Here is a 21460-nt window from a genome sequence, read left to right as displayed (position 1 = left end):
ATGAAAGAGCAATGTCTTACTTGTTTATATACTGCCTACAATGTCTGTGGGTGACTTGTGCATAGCAGTCTTATTTTAGTAATTCCCACAGACACTTACAACAGCTTTGTCACAATGCAACCTGTTGCCTACCAAACAGCTATTACTTCAAAAAGTGGTATTTTAAAAACGTTATTAGGGTCTCTGAAAGTTATACAATCTCGGTGTTGGAAGGGGCTCTGAATGTCATCTCATTCAGCCACCCATTCTATGTTTCAATCCTTGCCTGTGTCTGCCCAACCTATAACTGAGTATCTCTAATGAAAGGTAATTCAGAACCTTGCTGATCAGTCCATTCCTGCTCTCAGTACTGGAAACTTCACTGTTTACTAGTTATGGTTCCATCCCTTGCAGACACACAGCATAAGCAATTCTTATTTTTACATTAGGTTATTAATTGTGTTTGGCAGTCACAACACACTGTAACTAAACTAAATATTTTCATTGATTTGCTGTTATCCTGAATTTGAGTCACTAATGGGTCAGAGAGACCTATCATGTGCTGATCCCTGATTTAGTTCATGACACTTTGAGCCAATCATCCTTCCCCATCATTTCCCCAAGGATATCTTTGAAACATTCAAATTTCAGTAAGTATTTCAGATTATCTTTATAACAGTCTAGAAACTCCAAAAAAAGAAAATCAGTATAGCATGATTTCTAACTGATCCCCTGATAAGTGTTATACACCACCCCATTGCCACCACATACCCACTTATAAAATAAAATCTAGAAATTACAAATTATTTTAGCAAGGCCTACCATCCAAAATACAACCATTGTTACCACTCTGCTATAATTGTGTTTAATCCTTTTCTATGAAAATAGTTGCTTTAAAAAGTTGTCGTCACACTATGTATTCTTTCACGAGACATCATTCTTGAAAGATACATATATTCTATCAAATGGATGTACCATAGTTTACTTATTCTAATTCTAGACATGTAATAAATATCAAATATCCTGTAACACTAAAATTCTTATTTTATACAACATAACAGTTCCATATTTCATTGATTCCAAAGCACACATTTTTCTGTATTTTAATGTCCCTGAAATAGGGTCACAGACACCACTTTGCCTTGGAGTTTGGGGGAAAAGTACTTATGGGTTGATTATGTACTTTGTGGAAACACTAACACTCATTGCCTATGCCTGGCTTTGCTACTGAAACCTATTCTTGGGTGGGTTAAGATGTTAAGAGTGTAAAGTATAGAATTAGATTAAGCTGACTCTGAAGAACATAAATGGTGAAATTCACTGATTCAACCTGATGATATTATTCTCATGAAAATTTGGTGAGTGTGCCATCAACTATTTTTAATCCAGAGAAGAGAAATTAAATATTAAATAGAACACGTCTTAGATCTAATTTCTGAAAGCAATGTTATTGGCTGTACAGGGAATATCCCTAGAGCTTAATATATGCAACCTGGCTATCCCCACTGAGTTATTTGCTTTTTTTTAACAGTACTACAAGCAAGGGAAGATTTTTCTACTTTGTCAGTATTATTCAGGAGGAACATCTGCTTTTTTTTTTTTTAATGGAACATCTGTATTTTTAAGATCAAGATAAACGAAGTGTATTGCCTCCTGCTTTACTGCAACAACAGAATGAAATGAAACTTATATGGTATACTTTCCTTTTTACAATGCCAAGTTGTTTTTTCCTTCTAGTATTTTATGCTTATTAAATGGTTTATTCTAATATTTTCCAAAGACATCAATTTGGTTACTCAATCATTCATGAAACATTTACCGAAAGCTTATAAAGTTTTGGGAATTGTGGCAAGCATCTGAGATAGTGATGAAAAAGGAGTCATTCCCCACAAGGAATTTGTAGCCATAAAAGGCAAGACAACAAGTAAACCATTCATACAATGTGATTAAATTATATCAAGTGATTAAAGCTGCGGTACAGGCTATGAGTTTGTTTTGGGAATACAGAAAAGGAGATGTAGCCCAGCCTGGGAGGGGTCTAATCAAGCTACCATGAAGAGGTAATAAAGCTTGGGCTAAGCCTAACACTTTTTTTCTTTAAAAAAAAATTATCTTTTTCAGTCTTCATGATTTCATGTTTTTTTTTAAACAATGTAATGAAGTTATGCCTTAGGCAATAGAGAACATAAAAGAACCACCAGCACTAGGATTCTTCTAGTACATAAGCACGTTTTAAGTGTGGTCAGAGGCAATCCTCACATCCTAACTGCTAGCACACCCTAACTCTGGATAGTATTTCCCCTTTAAAGGATAGGTAACGAAGAAAACCAATATGGAGGTAGGTGTATAAAAACTAATCATAGGGCAAAAGAAATATATTGAAAATTATTTCCTCTAAAATGTAGTAGAAAAAGAAAATAAAGAAAAAAAAACTCTAAGGAAATACATACCTCTGAAATGATTTAATATAAGAAATTTAACTTCAGTGTTTGCCTCGGCAGCACATATATTAAAATTGGAACGATACACAGAAGATTAGCACAGCCTCTCTGCAAGGGAGACACGCAAATTCATGAAGCAGTCCCCATTTTTTTGGTTTTTAATTAAAAAAAAGAAAAGAAACTTAACTTTAGAAAACATCTACAGAGTAATCAAAATGGAATCCAAAAGACATGGGCTCAATAAGTAAGGGTGTCTTAAGAAGAGAACAGGCAAACACACAAAGTAAACAAACTGAGGTACAGGCTGATAGGAAAGGGAAGCTGCAGAGAAAGTGACATATAGCAAGGAAATTAAAACTGCAATTGCAAAATTAAAATATGTACCATAGTCAGTAGAGTTGGGAAACACTATTCAAATTAAGAAAACTCAAGCAAAGACTTGAGAACAAACTTAAGAAATTTTCCCAGAATACCGAGGTAATAAAGTCGTACAAATGTTTAAAGAAAAAGATGATTGGTATTAGGAGTGTAAAGTTCTAACTTACAAATGATACAGAACCAGAACGGGAATAGAAAGTTTTAAAAAGTTTTCTGAACTCAGGAAAGGCCTGAGCCGATAGATTGTAAGAACTCAGTGTGTTATAGGCAAAAATTCAGTTGATTTTCCCCCTCCCAAAAATACAGTTTTAGAATTTCTTTAGATAAAGCAAAAAGACCCCCAAAATTAAAAAGTCAAAATCACATTAATGCCAAAAAAATTAAATTAGACTGGTCTCATATTTGTGGCTTCCTCAGAACACCAAATTCCAGAGGACTACAGAGAGAAACTATCTATAGCAATGATATTTGGAGAGAGTTTGAGATATATACCTCTTTTTTTCTTTCTTTCTTTTTTTTTTTTTGAGACAACATCTCACTGCCTTGTCCAGGCTGGATTTGAACTCCTGGGCTCAAGCAATCCTCCTGCCCCAGCCTCCCCAGTAGCTGGGATTACAGGTTCAATGTGCTAGGCTCTTAACGTCTAATTTAAAGATAAAGAAGAATCTTGAATTTTGTTAAACAACAACAAAAAGAGAAGCAAACAAATTGCCAACCAGAAGCTGCTATTGAGAGATACCTAAAAGCAAAATATGAAAATGTGAAAAAAAAATTTTAATGGTCAAAAATATACTAGGCACGGCCGGGTGTGGTGGTTCAAGCCTGTAATCCCAGCACTTTGGGAGGCTGAGACGGGTGGATCACAAGGTCAGAAGATCGAGACCATCCTGGCCAACACAGTGAAACCCCGTCTCTACTAAAAAATACAAAAAAAAAAAACCCCAAAAAACAACTAGCTGGGCGAGGTGGCGGGCGCCTGTAGTCCCAGCTACTCAGGAGGCTGAGGCAGGAGAATGGCGTAAACCTGGGAGGCGGAGCTTGCGGTGAGCTGAGCTAAGATCCAGCCACTGCACTCCAGCCTGGGTGACAGAGCGAGAGACTGTCTCAAAAAAAAAAAAAAAAATATATATATATATATATACACACACACACACACACACACACACACACACGGCACATAAATCTAAAAAGCTAGGAAGAGTAGTATTAGTACATGATAAAGTAGAATCAAAGCAAAAAAAGTAAATGGAAAAGGTGTTCATTTTACATTTAAAAAATGTGAAGCTAGTTATGAATTGTCTGAAGAATGGCAAGAAAACAACTGACAAAAGTAGCACTGCACAGAGAGACTATGATAATCATCTCAGTCTTTGGCAGGTAAGGACATAGCAGGCATGATTAATAATTAATGAGACGGTTAATGTATATTAACTTTGTGCTCTATGGAAATTGTACGTTATTATTTCACTGAATATTACTAAAATATAATTCTAACAGAACAAAGAAAACTTCAGTACATTCCAAAGTCTAAAACCTTATAGAACCCATTATCTAATCCTAATGCAATAAAGCAAAATTAATACCAAAAGCTTTAGCACAAAGTAAACATAAGAAAAAAAACCCAAATGAATGAACAAAAATAACACACAAAACACACAGAACCAAACCAATACTAAATCTTCTAAATTACTGATGGAGCAAAGAACTCAATACTAGAATTGCAGACCATTTTGAAAATAAAGGTTAAAATATTAAAGTATTCTATTAATGGCAAGAATATTACTTAGGGACAGAACCAAATCTGTGAAAAACCAATCTGGAGGCGGTTAAATTAATATGAAATTACATGGTTTTTAAAAGACTGCCACTGTTCACTCCATTTTTCCCACCTTTTTTCAATTTTTTTCTCCCTTACTCTCCTAGTTTTAAAATGAAACACAAACATATTAACAAATAAGTGGTATGCTTTTAACAGTTTCAGAATTTCTCTTCAACAGCAAAATCTTTTCATGCTCCTCCACAGTGTGGCTTGGTGGGGATTATTCACTAGACTAGTACTTCTTACAGGCCTCTATTATATAGCATTAGGTTTATTTGAATAATAAACACTACAATGAAATAGTACTCTTTATGCTATTTCTAAGTGAAATGGCCGACTCCTACACAGAATGTTTTTTAGGCCTTTCTTCAGGTGAAAAGAAACAAATAATACTCTTCCTTTGATCTGTAAGGTATGTACACATGTACACATTGCTGCATTGCTGCCACTGAGTTCCAAGGCATAGGTACATACCGTACTGTCACAAGAGATCAGTGTCCCAAAAGCTACCTAACAAACAGTAGACTAAATTAGCATATGTGTAACCACTTTGTACCACAGCATGTAAATTAAATATTGGACACTTGACAATAGAAAGCAGCAAAAGTATTAAATTTACAAAATTCTATATAGTTGAGTCGAAGTCCCTAATAATTTCAATTACAGTTAAGTATTATTCTTCCCCACTGGGAATTCAGAATTCCTTAAGACTGCAGTGTTTAATAAAAATGACAGATCCATTTGAGATGAATGTTATAATATAGTCCCTCCTTTCCTAATTCTCTCTGTCCTCCTCCCTACCCAATCCCCCAGGTTAAAAGTCCTTATTTAGGATATAACTTTGCAAAAAAGAATCACATATTACTGTACCGGGGACTGATATCAGTGTGTCAAACAATACCACAATTATAAATTACAACACAGCAATGGGTTTATATGTAAAATCTACCACTGAGGGGGCAAAGCAAACAAGGTGACAACACATTAATACTTTATTTGGAACTTTACAATACAGAAAAACAGATAGATGGCACAACAGAAAGAAAGAAAGTCTGAAAGGACAAAGTTATAACATCAACCTGCTCTTACTTGATGTATTCTGAAATGTTAACGTCACACCAAATGAACTTTCTCTTGCTGATGTCATCCTCCCAAATGCATCAAACTTTCAATGATATAAATATGAACTCATTTTAAATAATGAGTAACTGTTATCCCATCTATACATTTACTTGCAACCTTCAACTTAGGCATTTTTTTCTTTCAAAAATGACTACTTCAGTCATTCAAATTATAGAAATTTTAGTTTTAGTTTTCAGCTGATTTACTATTAAATACACACAATTTTTCTTCTTTGGAAGGTTTAGAAGCAATTAATTACACTTAGACATTTTCTAACTGAAAATGGTGAAGTATTTTCTAAAAGCTTACTTGTGGGAAATTAAAATTTTAATAACAAAACACACGTGTTTATATAAAGACTATCAAAATTAAGAAAATCCATTTAAAACATTATGGTAGTATGTCAATTTGGAAACAAGACTGACAACCACAAAGTACCTTCATTTATAAGATTCTAATTCATGGCTCCACAGTTGGATGGGAGGGAAAGAAGAGAGGAGAAAGGAACCAAATATAACTTTATCTTAACAAACTTTATAGCTACTTTCTAAGTTTTATCCACATTTCATGTATTAAATAAGGGAAATAATGTATTTAGAATCCATACAACCATCTTATCTGCTGCTTGTTCTCTAACCCTTTTAACTAAACCTACCAAAGAAAACTCATCTGAGTGGCTAACACTGTAGGTGCTCAAATGGTATTTGCTGCATGAATTATGAATGAACCAGTGAAAACTGCTAACTAGCCTTCTCTTTCACTTCTGGAGTTGGAAATCAAGCCAGGGATGGGACTCACACTAGGGCTAGGAAGAAAATTCTGGAACGTTTTTGGTGAAGGGTGATCTCATGCAGCTGAAAAGATTTTGCAGAATCTACTTTCAGTTTAAGACTCTAAATTAGTTCCTGTTTGTATATTACAGTAATGATTCCTCGTTTTCAGAAATCTAGGCCTCTTGCCTAAGGTTCAAATTTAGTATAAAAATTCTGTGCTTTTTCTTTTAGAGAATTTCATTCAAACTCCCTCTCTCTTCTATCTATCCACAAGCAGCTTTCCATGCCTTGCTTTTCCAGTCCAACATCTTTCAATCATAAAGATTTCTGAATAATGTTTTTGGAAATGCTGACCCCCAAAATAAGTTTTATATTATACATTTTAATTTTTTTATATCTCAAAAACTTGAGAATAAAGTGAAACTTATAGTAGACAAAGTAGTTTTACTAACTTCAATGTTATGTAGAGGTGTGTACCCTATGGCTCACGGGTCAAAGTCAGCATGCTGTTTCTGTAAATAAAGTTTTATTGGAACTCAGACAGACTCATTTGTTGACATATCATCTATGATTGCTTTTGCACAACACCAGAGATGAATAGTTATGATAGAGACTGTGTGACTGCCAAGGCCTAAAATATTTACTAGCTGCCCCTTTACAAAACATGTCTGCCAACTCTTGCTATTAAGCATTGGCCTCTCTAATCCTCCTCTGAGATCTATACAGACAATAATACAAACAGCAAATACATACTACAGAATTTCAGTGTATTAAGCAATGCTTTGCAAATTTTACATTTACATTATCTTTTAAAACTTGGACACAACATGAATTATTATCACAATCCCTATTTACAGATACAAAGCTGAGGTTTGATGAAATTGAATAACATGGTCAAGGTTAGTAAGTGGACAGAGCTGGGAATCAAGCCCAGGTCTACTGAAATCCAAAATGAAAGTGTAGTATCTCTTATAGAGAACTTGAAAATAATAAATAATAATAAATGTTTTCTAAGGACTTAGTTTTAGGGTCCATATGCTTTTATATTGTTCTAAGTAACGTGGTGTTAAGCATAGGTTTTTAACATTTGTTTCTTAATACCAAGGTAAAAAGCACGGATGATTCTTATTTTTCACAAGGAAGCATGCACAAAACTATCTTTACTTTTAGTGAGACTGTATAGTGTTAAAAATTCTTAACTGAAATTCTAAAATGATAGTCATGAGAGGTTACACGTGGAAGTTGCTGTTATACTAATACAACTGCTGTCACTACAACAGTGTGGAAAGTTGGACAAAGTTCATTGGGTTTAAAACAACAAAGAGCTTGAAAATTTAGAACTATTTCTAAGAGAGGAAATGAAAGAACATCATTTACACTAACAACATCTGTTAACACATAAAGCAGTGTATGGTAAACCAACTTTGAAAACAAAGGAAGGGATAGTTTCTGCAAATACCAATTAAATACAAATGTAACAAACTGTATCGCAGATAACAGGCAATTGATAACTATTGAGGATACAAAGATAATTGCTATCTTCAACAAACCCACAGCATATGAGGTGAGATAAATAGGTAAAAATTAGTATAGGGTTCTTAATTTCAAGCAACAGAAACTAAATTAGACTGATTAATAGATATGTAATACATTAACAGATATTAAAAGTAGCTCCCAGAACTGCGAGGAGGACTGAAGAACAAAACTCAGTAAATGGACAGAAAACAAGGATGCTTAAAAGCAAGAAATACAAGTGCTCCTCTACTTATGATCGGGTTACATTGAAAATGCATTTAATACACCTAAACTGCCATCAGAGCTTAGCCTAGCCCGCCTTGAATGTGCTCAGAACACTACCATTGGTCAAAAACAGCTGGCATTACAATACACAGCAGAGTACCAGTTATTTACCCTCATGATTGAGTGGCTGACTGGGAGCTGCGGCTCCCTGCACCATGAGAGTACCATAATGCATATCCCTAAGCAATGATATGATTTTGACTTTGAAAGCTTTGATTCTGAAAGATCAAAATTCAAAATCTGAAGTACAGTTTCTACTGAATATGTATCACTTTTGCATCATTGTAATGTCAAAAAAAAAAAATTAAGTCTGGGACTATCTGTGAAATCAAAATCTGTCACAAGAACCACCTGGGCACAGAAGAGATGCTACAAGTGGCACATCACGACCTCTGCTGTTTTCGGAAAGTGGTGTTTTACTGTTGCCACTACATCTTTTATTGTGCCTGAGCATTTGTATCAGCTCTGGATAGATGCATCCCATTAGTCATGTTTGGGTTATGAGCTCTTTTCCTGTGTGGGCAAGAGAAAGCAATTTATTTGCCCTTTTTGGCTTTTGTTGTGGTGAGCACCAGACCTTGCCTTTGATCAAGATTCATACTATGTAAGTAGGGAACTCCTCAAGCACAGGAAGAAGCTTCAAGTGCTATGACCCCTGTCAACAGAAAAATGCCCCAATATAAGCACCGTAGCTTAAGGATCTGCAGACATTTTTTTAGGGGGCTGGAGGGGGCGGTGGAGAAGAGCCTCTGAATTCTCAAGTTTGTGAGACACTATTTAAGTGACTAAATGGTAATAACTGATCCATATTTATAAATGTACCTTGGTTTTTTCTTAACCAGTCATTAAGACGAAACTCATTTTAGCAGTTTAAAAATTAAAGACATACCGCACAGAACAAGATTTAAGTTTATTAAGCCACTGTTTTTCAAATTCAAGTCTAATAACTTGTTAGTCAAGCCAGAAGCCCATAAGCTCTCAAATTTAAGAAACTACAACAGAACATAAACACAACAAGCAAGTTCTATATTAGATGTCACCAAGAAATGATAAATTGCACAAGCAGTCAGGGAAAGTTATGCAGAACAAAATAGACCTGAATATAAAACTTCAAGAATAAGAAGAAATTTGCCAAGCAGATGTAGTAGGACGAAAAAGAATAATTTATTAAAGGTAACATCTAGCATAAGATGACTTCATTAGGAAACACAATGGTGTAGTGGAAAACCAACCAACCAACCAACCAACCCACCCTCATCCAAGTTCAGGAAAACTGCATTTAAATTTCAATCTCAATTAGCAGTATGATACTGGTCAAGGGCTTTCACACCTAATTTTTCCTTAACTATAAAATAAGGGAGCTGGACTAGTTGCTCTGTAAGTAATCTTGCTTCTAAACAAATTTATGAGGATGCTGATTAGTAACAACAGCTAACATTTACTAGCACTTACCATATGTCAGGCACAATGGTACACAGCTTACACTTCTTATGTAGGCATTACAATCATTCCCATTTTCACCAATTGAAGAAACTCAAGCTCTGAGTGCTTAATTCACCCAGAGTGTCTAGTTAGTAAGAAGGCCAGACCTGGAAGATCTAATTCCAAAGCCAACACATTTAGCTTCTATGCTATGGTTTCACCAATAATGCAATTCCAAATCCCTAAAGGACAGCGCCATAATGAGCATCTATTGTACTATGTTTAGTGTTTACTACCTATAATTTTTTTGTTGTTGAGATGGAAGTCTTGCTATGTTGCCCGGGCTGGTCTTGAACTCCTGGGCTCAAATGATAGATCCTCCTGCCTTAGCCTCCCAAAATGTTGGGATTACAGACATGATTCATCATGCCTGGCCTACAATTTTTTTTTTATTATCTACATTTTTCAGTATTTTTCAGATACTTACTTTAGGCCTAAGTATCAAAATGCTCATTATTTTTTATATGTCAAATTGAAATCTTCCTAAAATATGTTATACATGTCTCTGACTTTGTAAATAAGGGAAAGGTAACCAAGTTTAAACTTTCCGTGAAGCTCAAGGTTACACTTATACATATTAATTATTGCCTGGGGCCTCTGAAACTTTAAGGTAAATATGGCTCTTTGCCCTTCACTTTCTTGGGTCAGCTTCTTACATTTTGGTTTCTTTCCTTTCAGTAATCACAGCTCCTTTTTACAATGGTAATTTTCTGCGGACTGAAAAAAAAAAAATCAAGCTTCTAAGCTTATCAGAATTATTTAGTAAAGATATAGCTGCAAAAAAATTACTTTCAGTCATTTTTCTTATTACAAGGTGGCCTTTGATGTAATACCATAAAGTAACTTTAATTACCAACTTTGCTGTGATTTGATTATCTAAACACACTTCTTCTGTTTCAAATCTTTGACATGGCATAGTCTCACAGTGCATGACAACCTCCTATCCTAAGATGATTCATAAAGAATTAAAAGTTAAAGTATTATGTTCCACAGATCACATGATCCCAGCATTCCAGAAAAAAAAAATGCTTAATGCTTATTAAAAGATACAGGTTAAGTTTTAGGTAGGTTCAAATCATCCTATTTTTCTTGAGATTATGGGAAAAAAAAAATGTAACGAATCACCTGCAAAAATCCTAAAGAGAATGTGAGAGGGAGATACTAAAACATACTTTGAAACTGCACATCATTAAATCAGTTTGGTACAGATAGAAAAAGAGCAAGAAATCTGTTTATGATAAAGATGATGGTTCAAATTATTAGTAAAGAGGAACTATAATAATAAATGGTTTGAGAACTGTCAAAAAAAAAAAAAAACCCAAAAAAAACTATATACTTATTTCATGCCTTACTTCAAAATAAATAATGGAAAGGTCAAATGTCCAAAATGGAAGAAAAAATGAAGTTCCAGAAGAGCTAATTTATTTGTAATTTTACAGAGGAGAATAGGTCTTTGTAAACAGGATACAAAATCCAAGTCACAAATGAGAGAAAAAAAGTGATACATTTAACCCCACAAAAAGTAAAAGACCATTGTAGAACAAGAAAATAAATGAAGTCAAGAGACTAACTGGGAACAGTATTTGCAAAACATGATAAAAAACTGATTTCCCTAATTTATAGAGTTTATACAAACCAATAAGAAACAGTCCAACTAAAAGAAAAATAAACAAAATACATAAACAATCATTTTTCACCTATCCAAATGGCAAAATCTAAAAAGTCTGATGATGCTCAGTGCTGTTGATGGTGTGAGGGGACCATCAGTCTCATGTCTGCCAATGTGTGCCTAAGCTGATGAAACTCATGAAGAGAGTCATGCAGATACAGTCTCCAGAGTTGTCAAGGTATATGTACAAAGGTGATCACTATAATCCTGTTTAATTGCAAAGATTCACTGGAAACAAAATGTTTATCACACAGGAATAGTTAAATGAACATCCAGAAAATGGAATACTACTCACCATTTAAAAAGGGAAGAATAAATACACTTCAATGTGGAAAGCAAAGTGCAGAAGTGTTTACAGAGCTTTTTAAGTGGGAAAAACAGATGAGTAAGTAAATTTTCAATGGTTTTCTGAAATTAATTACATGGACCTGTTAAGAATGGCTGATTTGTTCACAGGCACTGGGAAGGGGAGACCTTTACCTTTCAGTCCTAACTGTGGCATTTTAAAATCCATATCTGAATTAATTTAATTTTACTTTTTAAAAGTTAGGAGTTATCTAAATAGTAAAATTTTGGCCAATTTTTGTCTTCTTTATTCTTTTCTGTTTTAAAAACACCTAATCAATTTTATATTTTAAAGAGAGGAACCACATAGGAATAATAGTCAATGGGATATTTTACTTTATTCAATACAGCTTTGCTTTTTAAAATAACAAGCACATAATATTTTCATAATTTAAATCAGCTTTAATTCATTACAATTTTAATTATCTGTGCTAATAAAAGGACAATGCTTAGAATCTCAAACCAAAACACTCTATATAGCCTCTGTACATCTGAATGAACATTTATGTTCCAATGTAAAAAAAGATCTTCCTCTATTTTATATATTTTTTAAAAAGACTAAAATCATTAATAATTAGAAAAGAATCTATACTAAAGTTTCTCTGTCTACTGAGGACACTTGTGTCTTATACAAGCTGACATATGCTTTCTGAATGGGTCACCAGCCCTTCCGCAGAAAGGGCAACACATAGTGATATATTTTTATAAGAAAGAAACTAATAATTTAAAGAAGAAGAAAAAAAGGAAGCTGCCTAAAACCAATAAATGCGAAGTAGATTGAATCAGGGCCTCTTTTAAATTGGCTATTTTATTAGGAAAGTGAAAAGTGATCTCAATAACTCTTGCAATTTCTAAAGATTAGAACTGATATCTTTCTCAGGTTCAAGAGATTCTATCCTTTCACATGGTGCACAATTGTTGCTTTTCAAGTCTATTAGAGTGTCAATGGCAGATGTAATTAGAATGGAGGCTGGAGGGAAAGGAAACCACAGAGAAAGGGAAGTTAGAGACCAGGCTTCTATTTCACAGCAAGTGAAACAGAAGTACATGTAAACAAGAGAGTACATCTATTAGACCTGCTGAAGATTATAAGGGGCTATTTATCAAGGCAACTCACAAGCACTCACCTGTAAGGGCATTGGATCTTCAAAATCCACCACAAAGCTCACCTTTTAGTAGTCTCAATGTATAATTACCATCCTGCTGTGATTGTTTATCTTTACTATTTACTCCATATTATAGTACTCCCCTAGTTATCTGGCCTTATTGAGAAATGAAGGTCAAGGGTATGCTGAAGTAGTAACAGCATGGGGCTTTGAAACTCCTTCAGAACCCAAGGAAGTGAGTTCAAATCTCAGCTTTACCACTTAAGAACTTTATGATCTTGAGCAAGTTATTTAATCTCTGCCTCTAAAATCTCTAAAATAGGGTTAACATTGTTAATAATGCTCATGGCTTACTGTTGATAAGTAAATGAAATACCTGTATACTGCATCACAATCCTCAAATACATAAAATTTTATAAACACACTTTTTTCAAAGTGTTACTGGTATTATTTAAATAATTATGAATATAAATCTCAATAATTTAGTTATTTTTCTTTCTAAAAAGGCAAACAAAATTTAACCTTTTCTGGACTGTGTAGGATCACAATTAGGAACATAAATTATAAGGTAAGATTATATGTGACTATAAATACAAAAAAACATTCTGCAGGCTATCAGTCACTCTTACGGACACGTCTTGAGTGATGACAGTCTCTGATGAGAGTTTAAGTTTACAGAGATGTTTGCCTCTATGCTAATTATTTCTGAATTGTTACATTTACAATTTTTAAAATATGGTCGCCATTTTTGTCTTCATTCACAGTCAGAGCTAATTAGTTGTGCCTACTTCTTACAAGCCTCTTTCTCATTTTCTTAATTCCGAAGTGCTGTTAGCTAAAAACAACCATTTTAGAGCAAACTGATCTGGTTATAAATACACACACACACACAGAGCCTATAGATTCAGACAGTTCTGGGTTTAAATTCCAGTTATGCTACTTAATTTGTGACCCTGTCAAGTTACTTCAGTTCTCTAAGCCTCAGGTTCTTCACCCTTAAAATGAGATTATTACCTATACTGAAACACTGTGGTAAGAAGCAAATAAAAACTTAGCTAAAACATCTTGCAGAGTGCTTTCTAGTACCTGACAATGTAAGTCATCCAGTCAATGGTAATTATTATTCTGTAATTAAAGAAGTATGTTGAAATTATTGCTAAGTTAAGAATAAAATGAATTTCTTACTAGAAACATGCTTTTAATGGGTAAAATTCCTTGGCGCTATGCTGGAGACAGAAAGATGAAAAAGAATATATTATCTACCCTCCAGGAGTTCAGAGCCTAATGAAGACAGATGTAAACAAAATCACAGCAATCTGATGAGCAAAACAGTAAAAGCAGCAGCACTCTATGTGAAGTCAAAATGTTTTTCTGGAAGAGGTGATACTTACCTAGGAGGGTAAACAGGAGTTTACCAGGTTGGGGGTTAGGGACTGAGGTGAGCAGACTTGGTCAAGGAGGTTGAAAGAACACATGAAAAGATCTACAAAGAAGAAACAGGATGGTAGGATCTGGAGCAGAGTGCTTACAGAGAGGCAAGTGTAGAAAAGCAAGCCCAGATGAGATAACAGTGGTCTAGTACACCAAACCAACCAGGAGTTGGCCCTTTTAAAATAAGCAATGAGAAATCACAGAAGTATTAATATTTTAAGGGCAGTGAAGGAGACTGGCTGAAAAAGATTGCATGCTTACATTCATGTTATAAAGAGATCCCTCCACCTACACTGTGTAAACTGACCAGGAAGGGGTCAATTTTTCCTGCTTCTTTCCAACCTGGACTATATTTTTCTTGACTATAAGAAAATAATCAAGAAAGAAAATATAGTCCAGGTTGGAAAGAAGCAGTAACTGATCTAAAGTAGTGAGAAGAAGAAAGGAGAGTGAGGAATGGATGAGGGAGACTAAGAAGGTAGTCTTGGTAACCCTCAGAAATCTAGGAAAATTTCCCAGTTTCCAGTTTGGGAAAATGGTTGGGTCATGATGCCATTAGTCAAAATGAAGACACAATAGGAATAAAAACAGTTTTTGAGAGAAAAACAGCTCAATTTGGAATTTGTCTGAACAGAGCTTATGCAGTCTGAAACTCAGGTAAGACTAGAATTAACTCCAACAGGAGAACATAAAGGCAGAAATGTAAGACAAAGTCAAAAATAATGTCACCCAAAACAAACATCCAGATCAAAAATGGGGCTATGAATATCTCTTATAGCTGCTCATGAATACCTTATTTTCTGACTTTCCCTTGTTTTCCAGTTGGACAACAGAATTTTATGAAAATGAGACGTTATTTATAATTTGCATACTACTATAAAAGTCTGAATTTTTTTTCACGTAGGTCTGCTAAATATAGATGTTTACGTTTCCCGAAAATTGTGCCCAACTTCTTTACTATCATCCTGAGACTACTAAAGTGTTTAAGACCTGAAAGATGCCCAGTAAAAATGAATGAATTAACTAAATGTGGTCCTTAAGTCAGTCAAGAAGCCAAATATAGTGCTGAAAGACTTTAAAATTGCTTTAGGTATTGACTTAAAGTTATAAATGAACATATAATGTAGTAATCTAAATTTTTCTCTAAATACTGTCTTTTCCATTTCAAAACACAATTTTCAGTGGTTTGGGAACTGTGAACTGACTTTTCTAAGTTCAAGAACTCACCTAAAACTAATGATTTAGGGATATTCACACTTCAAATTTCAAGAGAAGTCAGAAGCAGGTAGAAAAATGTAATTATTGATTTTTAAAAATACTAATTTATAAAGGAAAAAGGGGCTGGGCCCAGTGATTCACACCTGTAATCCCAGTACTTCGGGAGGCAGAGGCCAGAAGATCGCTTGAGACTAGGAGTTTGAGACCAGCTTGTGCAACAAAGTAAGATCCAATCTCTACAAAAAATAAAATTTGCGGGGTGTTGTGGTGCACACCTATGGTCCCAGCTGCTCAGGAGGCTGAGGCAGGAGGACCACTTGAGCCCAGAAGTCTGAAGTTACAGTGAGCTATGATCATGACACTGCACTCTAGCTTGGGCGACAAAGCAAAGACCCTGTCTCCAAAAAAACAAAAACAAAAAACCCTGTTTCCAAAAAAAAAAAAAAAAAAAAGACAGAGAGAGAAGGAGGAGGGCCATACTAAAACGCTTCTCTTACTCTTACAGGTAGATTCTTATGTTAACAATATGACAGCTCTTCACAGGAATGTTGAGGAGAGATTTTTAAATAGCCTCTCACCCCTGAGAATGATGACTACACAGGTCTAAGTGTTTCTTCAGTATTTTCTTTGTACATGCCTACTCAGATAGATGCACGTTACAGAAACTCAAAAAGTGAGTGTTCACAAATTGGTAGATGAAAAAGGTGAGTCAATAAAGAAGCAGGGAAGACAGCTGTGGGGCAGAAGAAACTGTAATAAGGACCTGAAAGTATAAATAGGCACCATAAGGGAGCTGAGTCAGTACAAACTTCAGTGCTTGTTACTATTTCTCATTAATGAATTGAAAGATACTTTATGAAATCTTCAAAACTAAGAAAGGATAAAGCTCAATGCTCTGTACATCAGATTACATTACAGTTACAGTCATATCTTTTCAGAGTCCAACTTTCAATACTTCCTTTCGCTTTTTCTGAATGTCAACCCTCCCTCTTATGCACATTTTTTTATATTAATGAAGGACAGGCTATGGTAGTAATATAGGGAAAATAATCAAATTGAACATGATAACCTAACTTAATTATAAAACTAATTGGAAATAAATTAATCCATCTTTATTGGCACATATTTTCTTATAAACTTTTTTTGTGTAGTTGACAATTCTTTGGGCACAATTTACCTGCCTGAATGTGGACCTTGGGAATGTCCTACTAGAAATCTTCGTATGATATGCTTTCACAATTAGATCTTAGACTGAGAGAGAGTGCGTGGAGCAGGTAAAGAGTTTCAGTTTTGGAGTCAGCAGTTTAGTTCTCGCTTCACACTATACCATCTCCATAACTTTTCTTAAGTATCCTGCATCTCAGTAATCTGTAAAATGGGACCAATAATAGAACTTACTTCACAATATTCACAAGGATGATATAAAATAATGTGTCAGGAAAACACTAAATACATTGTGTTATTTTGGTAGCTGTAAGTTCAGTTAGTACTTAATCAATTTTTGTATTTCAAGTATATCAAACAACCTAGGTTCCACCATGACAGGAAAACAAAAGTCCACTCACTTCCAGAGTATTACAGTGTCCCACCACTGGTAAGTGTACCAAATAATTTCTTCTTTTTAGCTTTTTATTGAAATAGCCAATAAGTCAAGTTTCAGTCGGCTACCAGATGAGAAGGCAGTATCTAGAAGATAGCCTGTCCTAAAACTCCACTGCAAATAACTAAGCAGGTAAGCAGTATCCAGAAAGTCTAAATTGTAACGGCATTAAATAAAGCAAAAACCATCAGCAGTTTGCCCTACACAATCCTGTAAGTTTAAAGAAACTGCTTCTGGTTACTTGCTTCCTAACACAGTCTCTGAAGCAAAAACCCAGGTCAGGTCGTATTCTTTGAAGAATTAAAATCTAGACTGGGTTCTCACACTTTTAGAAGGTGAGCAAGATGCCATCCGTGGTTGTCATAAAATTATCCTTGCTTTGGAAAATTCTTTTTAGATATCACTAAATTAAAATCACATGTTAAGTTCTCTCATAATTAGAAAGGCACAGTTTCAGGATGGAAAGGCAGACTAGCTTGGAACTTCAAGTTTCCCACTCTGCCACAATGTGGATGCAGTTTTATATTTGGGGCTGAGGTTTGACTGTGGCTTTCTTCATTATGATTTTACCCCCCAAATACACTGCCACTAAACTGCATTGCTATTTACTACATATGCAAGCATTTCAGGTGAAATCAGGGAGAAGAATGGAATAACTGAAGTTAACATGCTTGTTTAAAAACTATTCAGACATCTCAAACATTCCCAGATGCCAGCTGACAATCTTACCACTTGAAGCAAATATGCATTTGTTGTGGTGGGTGAAAGGAAAAAGGCCACACCCAAAGTTAAGACACCACAGTGAAGTGATACCCAGTTTCAGAATTTTAACTATTGCTATTTTCGGTACTCTTTTCACGGTCAATGAATTCTTTAACTTCACACCAGGCCCAGCGTTAAAAAAAAAAAAGTTCCACTGTTCCTAATTACTTAGATTACTTCATTTAGTAATAGGTAAGTCCAAGACGGAGAATGACCTCATTCAAAGAAAGGTTCAAACTTTGGTGTAGAAGAGGGCCAAACTCAAATGATCAGTGCGCAGAAGAAACTCTGGATGAGCCAGACACCATTCCTCCCCTCCCCCAAGAGGCCAAGAAGTCAGGTAGAGCCTGACTGTATTAACACAGCACTTACCTGACACAGAACGCTACCAAGTTACCTGGACCCTTCTTTCAGTTTAGCTCCTCCCTAGACGCCCCTCTCTCCTTGGTGCCGCCTCCACCCAGGAAGTCTCTCCCCCCCGCCCACCCCCATCCCCGCAGTCCAGCTCCCATGAGCTTCTTCAGCCACATCTCCAGCCCACCTCCGTGTTCTCGCCTACTCTTCTCATCCCCGCTTACCTTCGCCACATAGTCTTTCACCTCATCCAAGTCTCCGTTTTTCAGGGCCCACATGAACTCCTTGTCGCACATCACTGCAGCGGGGCAGGCCGGTTGGCCGGGCAGAAGATGAGGAGGCGGTGGCAGCAGCAAGCGGATGCCGCCGGGCGAGAGGGAGGCAGGGCCGCGCGAAGCCGGAGAGGAGAAGAAGAGAAGGCAGGTTAGGCTGCCAGGCGGGCGAGGCAGATGGCCGCGGCGACCGTTCGGGCGGGAGAAAGAAAGTTCTTTTGCGGCCACCGGGCCCAGCAGAGCAGGTTCCGCCTGGCCGAGGAGAGGCAGGAACCTTTACACTTCCGGTTCACTCCCCGCTAGGACCCTCCCCCAACTTCCTCTTCCTCTTCTCCGCGGAACGCCCCTCTCTGGGTCCGCGGCGCGAGCGCCACTAGTGCGCATGCGCAGTATACAGGCTGCCGGGAGTCCAGAGTGGAGGAGTGGGCGGGACTGGGAGGCTGAGTGAAGGGGACCCAGGGGAGGTCAAGACAGTGGAGTAGTGGAGGAAGAGTGAGAGTAGTTTCGATGGGGTTATGTCGCTTCTGCACCACCATTAATGGAAAAAACTTTACTTTTTAAAAAACATAATCTTGGAGGGCATCTTGCTCAGCTTCTAAAAATGTACAGTAAGAGTGTTTGATTTGAATTCCTTCCTTCTTGCCTTCCTTTCCCCTTCCCTCCCTCCCTTTCATCCTCCCTCTCTCCATTATCCAGTATTACTGGGCTGAAAACGGTGGAATAACTCTATTCCTGCCCTCCAGGAAATCTTAAACACTTAAAACTACAATGTAAATTGAGCGTGTTAACACTGTGTATAATGTTCTCTGGAGCGAAAAACTTTAGTGTGTGGCAGGGAAAAAAAAAAAAAAAAATTAACTCATCTTCCTGACCAGCAAATGACGTCCAGGACTAGGAATTCAGTTTGATGCCATAAAGCGGAACAAATCAAACTGTCTAGTACAATTTGCGTTTTTTAAATTTACTGTTTTTAATGGTTTGAAACTTCAGGACTGTTCTGGTGAAGTCAGTTCTGTTCTCCTAGTGTTTAGTTGTAATGCCATACTGCACAGCTACCACCTGAATTATTCCTCACAACCCTAATGATCCAGGCATGCGCACATGAACATAGATCCAATAAAAGCTTATTGGAACTAGAAATATATATACATATATAACTTACTGTTTATATAACTCATATATAATCTATTATTTGTAACCCACAAAAACACATTAACCAAGCTACTTTATCACCATTGCCATGCAGTGTAGGGGTTCCAAACAGACTCTGGAGTCAAATTGCTTAGTTTGTGTTACAGGCCCCACTTCTTGCTAATTTTGTGTCATCTTGGACAAGTTACTGAACTCCCTTCTGCTTCATTTTTCCACATGTGTAAAATGGGGATGTCAACAGTGTTTGGAAATGTTTTTTTTTCTTTGCTATCAGAATAGCAAATAGGTTTCAAATCAAAAGAAATCCCTCCAAATTTTAACAGCTATCTAGATTGTTCTTTGTTAATTTTACTCCCTGACAATTAGAAACACAAGTCCACATACCCAATAGTGATACATTTCCAGAAACAAATCTCAAAGGGGAGTTTGTTAGGCAAGTCCTAGAATCTCCATCCCTTCTCCAACACACTCCACCTGTGTGATTTCTGAGTTACATCATGCTGAGAGCTCTTGATTTATATCTTTGGCCGGGTGCAGTGGTTCATACCTGTAATCCTAGCACTTTGGGAGGACAAGGCTGGAAGATCACTTGAAGCCAGGAGTTGGAGACCAGCCAGGGCAACAAAATGAGACACCGTCTCTACAAAACACAAAGATTAAAAAAATTAGCTGGGTACAGTGGCAGACATCTGCCTTCCCAGCTACTTGGGAAGCTGAGGTGGGAAGATTACTTGAGCTCTGGAGTTTGAGGCTGCAGTGAGCTATGATGACACCACTGCACTCCAGCCTGGGTGACAGAGCAAGATCATCTAAAAAAAATAAAAATAAATAAAAAATAAAAAATAAACCATTAACCAGACTTTTCCTATGTGATCTATTCTTATATATAACTTCTTACTCATTTGGATTTCTCAAACTTAACATGTCCAGAATAGGATCTGGTCTCCTGTACATGTTAAACCTAGTTGTCCCCCACTCATCACTGTAAATGGCGCTGCCAGCCACCCTATCACTAAAACCAGAAACAGGGGAGTCATAATTGCTCTTCCCATTCTCAACTTTTCTCTTATTCAATCCATCAGTAAATCTTTCAAAAATACGTCTTAAATGTGTTCATTTCTTGCCATCTTCACTATTACTACTCCCTGCACCCTCACATATCCCCCACCCCTGCCACTGTCATCTGTGTCTACACTGCTATGATGTTTTGCTGTGATAGCCTCCCAGTTGGTGTCCTATTTTCACTCATCCTTTTCTAGAGAATTCCCCACATTGGGAGTTACTCTTTTAAAACTTAAACATGCACTTGTTGTCCTAAGATCTTTCAAAGACTTCCTATTGCAGGTAGGTTAAAATCCTAACTACTTGATATGGTCTTCAGGGCCTTCTATGCACTGACTGCTGATGGTAGTTGATAGTATCTCCTATCTCATGACACTCCCTTGCCACCCCCATTGTTTCTTTGATTTTGAAATACCTTGTCTTCTGTCAGTTTCAAGCTAAACCAAGCTCATTCCACCCTAAGGCCTTTATGCTTCTTGTTTCTTCTCTGGAATGTCCTTCGTCTAAGTCTTGTTCATTCCGTCTGACTTTTGAGGTTTCAATGCAAACCTTCAGAGAGACCTCCCAGACCACCTACTTTAAATAGGTCCCTCAATTATATAGCCCAGCTTTTCCCCCATTTACAGCACATATCACAAGTATTTTAGTTATCTTTTTTGTTTACCTATTTTGGTAAGTATTCATGGTGTTAAAAA

At 36.3% G+C, this 21460-nt stretch overlaps 1 protein-coding gene and 1 non-coding gene across 3 annotated transcripts in view; one reads left to right on the top strand and one right to left on the bottom strand.

Annotated features, from left to right (window-relative positions):
* The window catches only part of LOC105471328 (myotrophin), a 49445-nt gene extending 30596 nt beyond the window's left edge, over positions 1-18849 (bottom strand). Inside the window, exon 1 of one of the 2 annotated variants that reach the window (XM_071094438.1) lies at positions 18504-18849. In XM_071094438.1, coding sequence (XP_070950539.1) covers positions 18504-18575 — 72 coding nt within the window. In that variant the 5' untranslated portion in view covers positions 18576-18849. The remainder of the gene's footprint in view (positions 1-18503) is intronic. The other variant, XM_011723770.2, reaches the window with a different exon arrangement.
* On the top strand, positions 2465-2571 carry LOC112424864 (U6 spliceosomal RNA). Its single transcript, XR_003015802.2, has one exon. It is a non-coding gene; the product is annotated as a U6 spliceosomal RNA (small nuclear RNA).
* Positions 18850-21460: the final 2611 nt, after the last annotated feature.

This window comes from Macaca nemestrina, chromosome 4 (genome assembly GCF_043159975.1).
Source record: "Macaca nemestrina isolate mMacNem1 chromosome 4, mMacNem.hap1, whole genome shotgun sequence".
In the NCBI taxonomy this organism is placed as follows: domain Eukaryota; kingdom Metazoa; phylum Chordata; class Mammalia; order Primates; family Cercopithecidae; genus Macaca; species Macaca nemestrina.
Note: the sequence above shows the minus strand (reverse complement) of the source record. Positions and strands in the feature narration are given on the sequence as shown.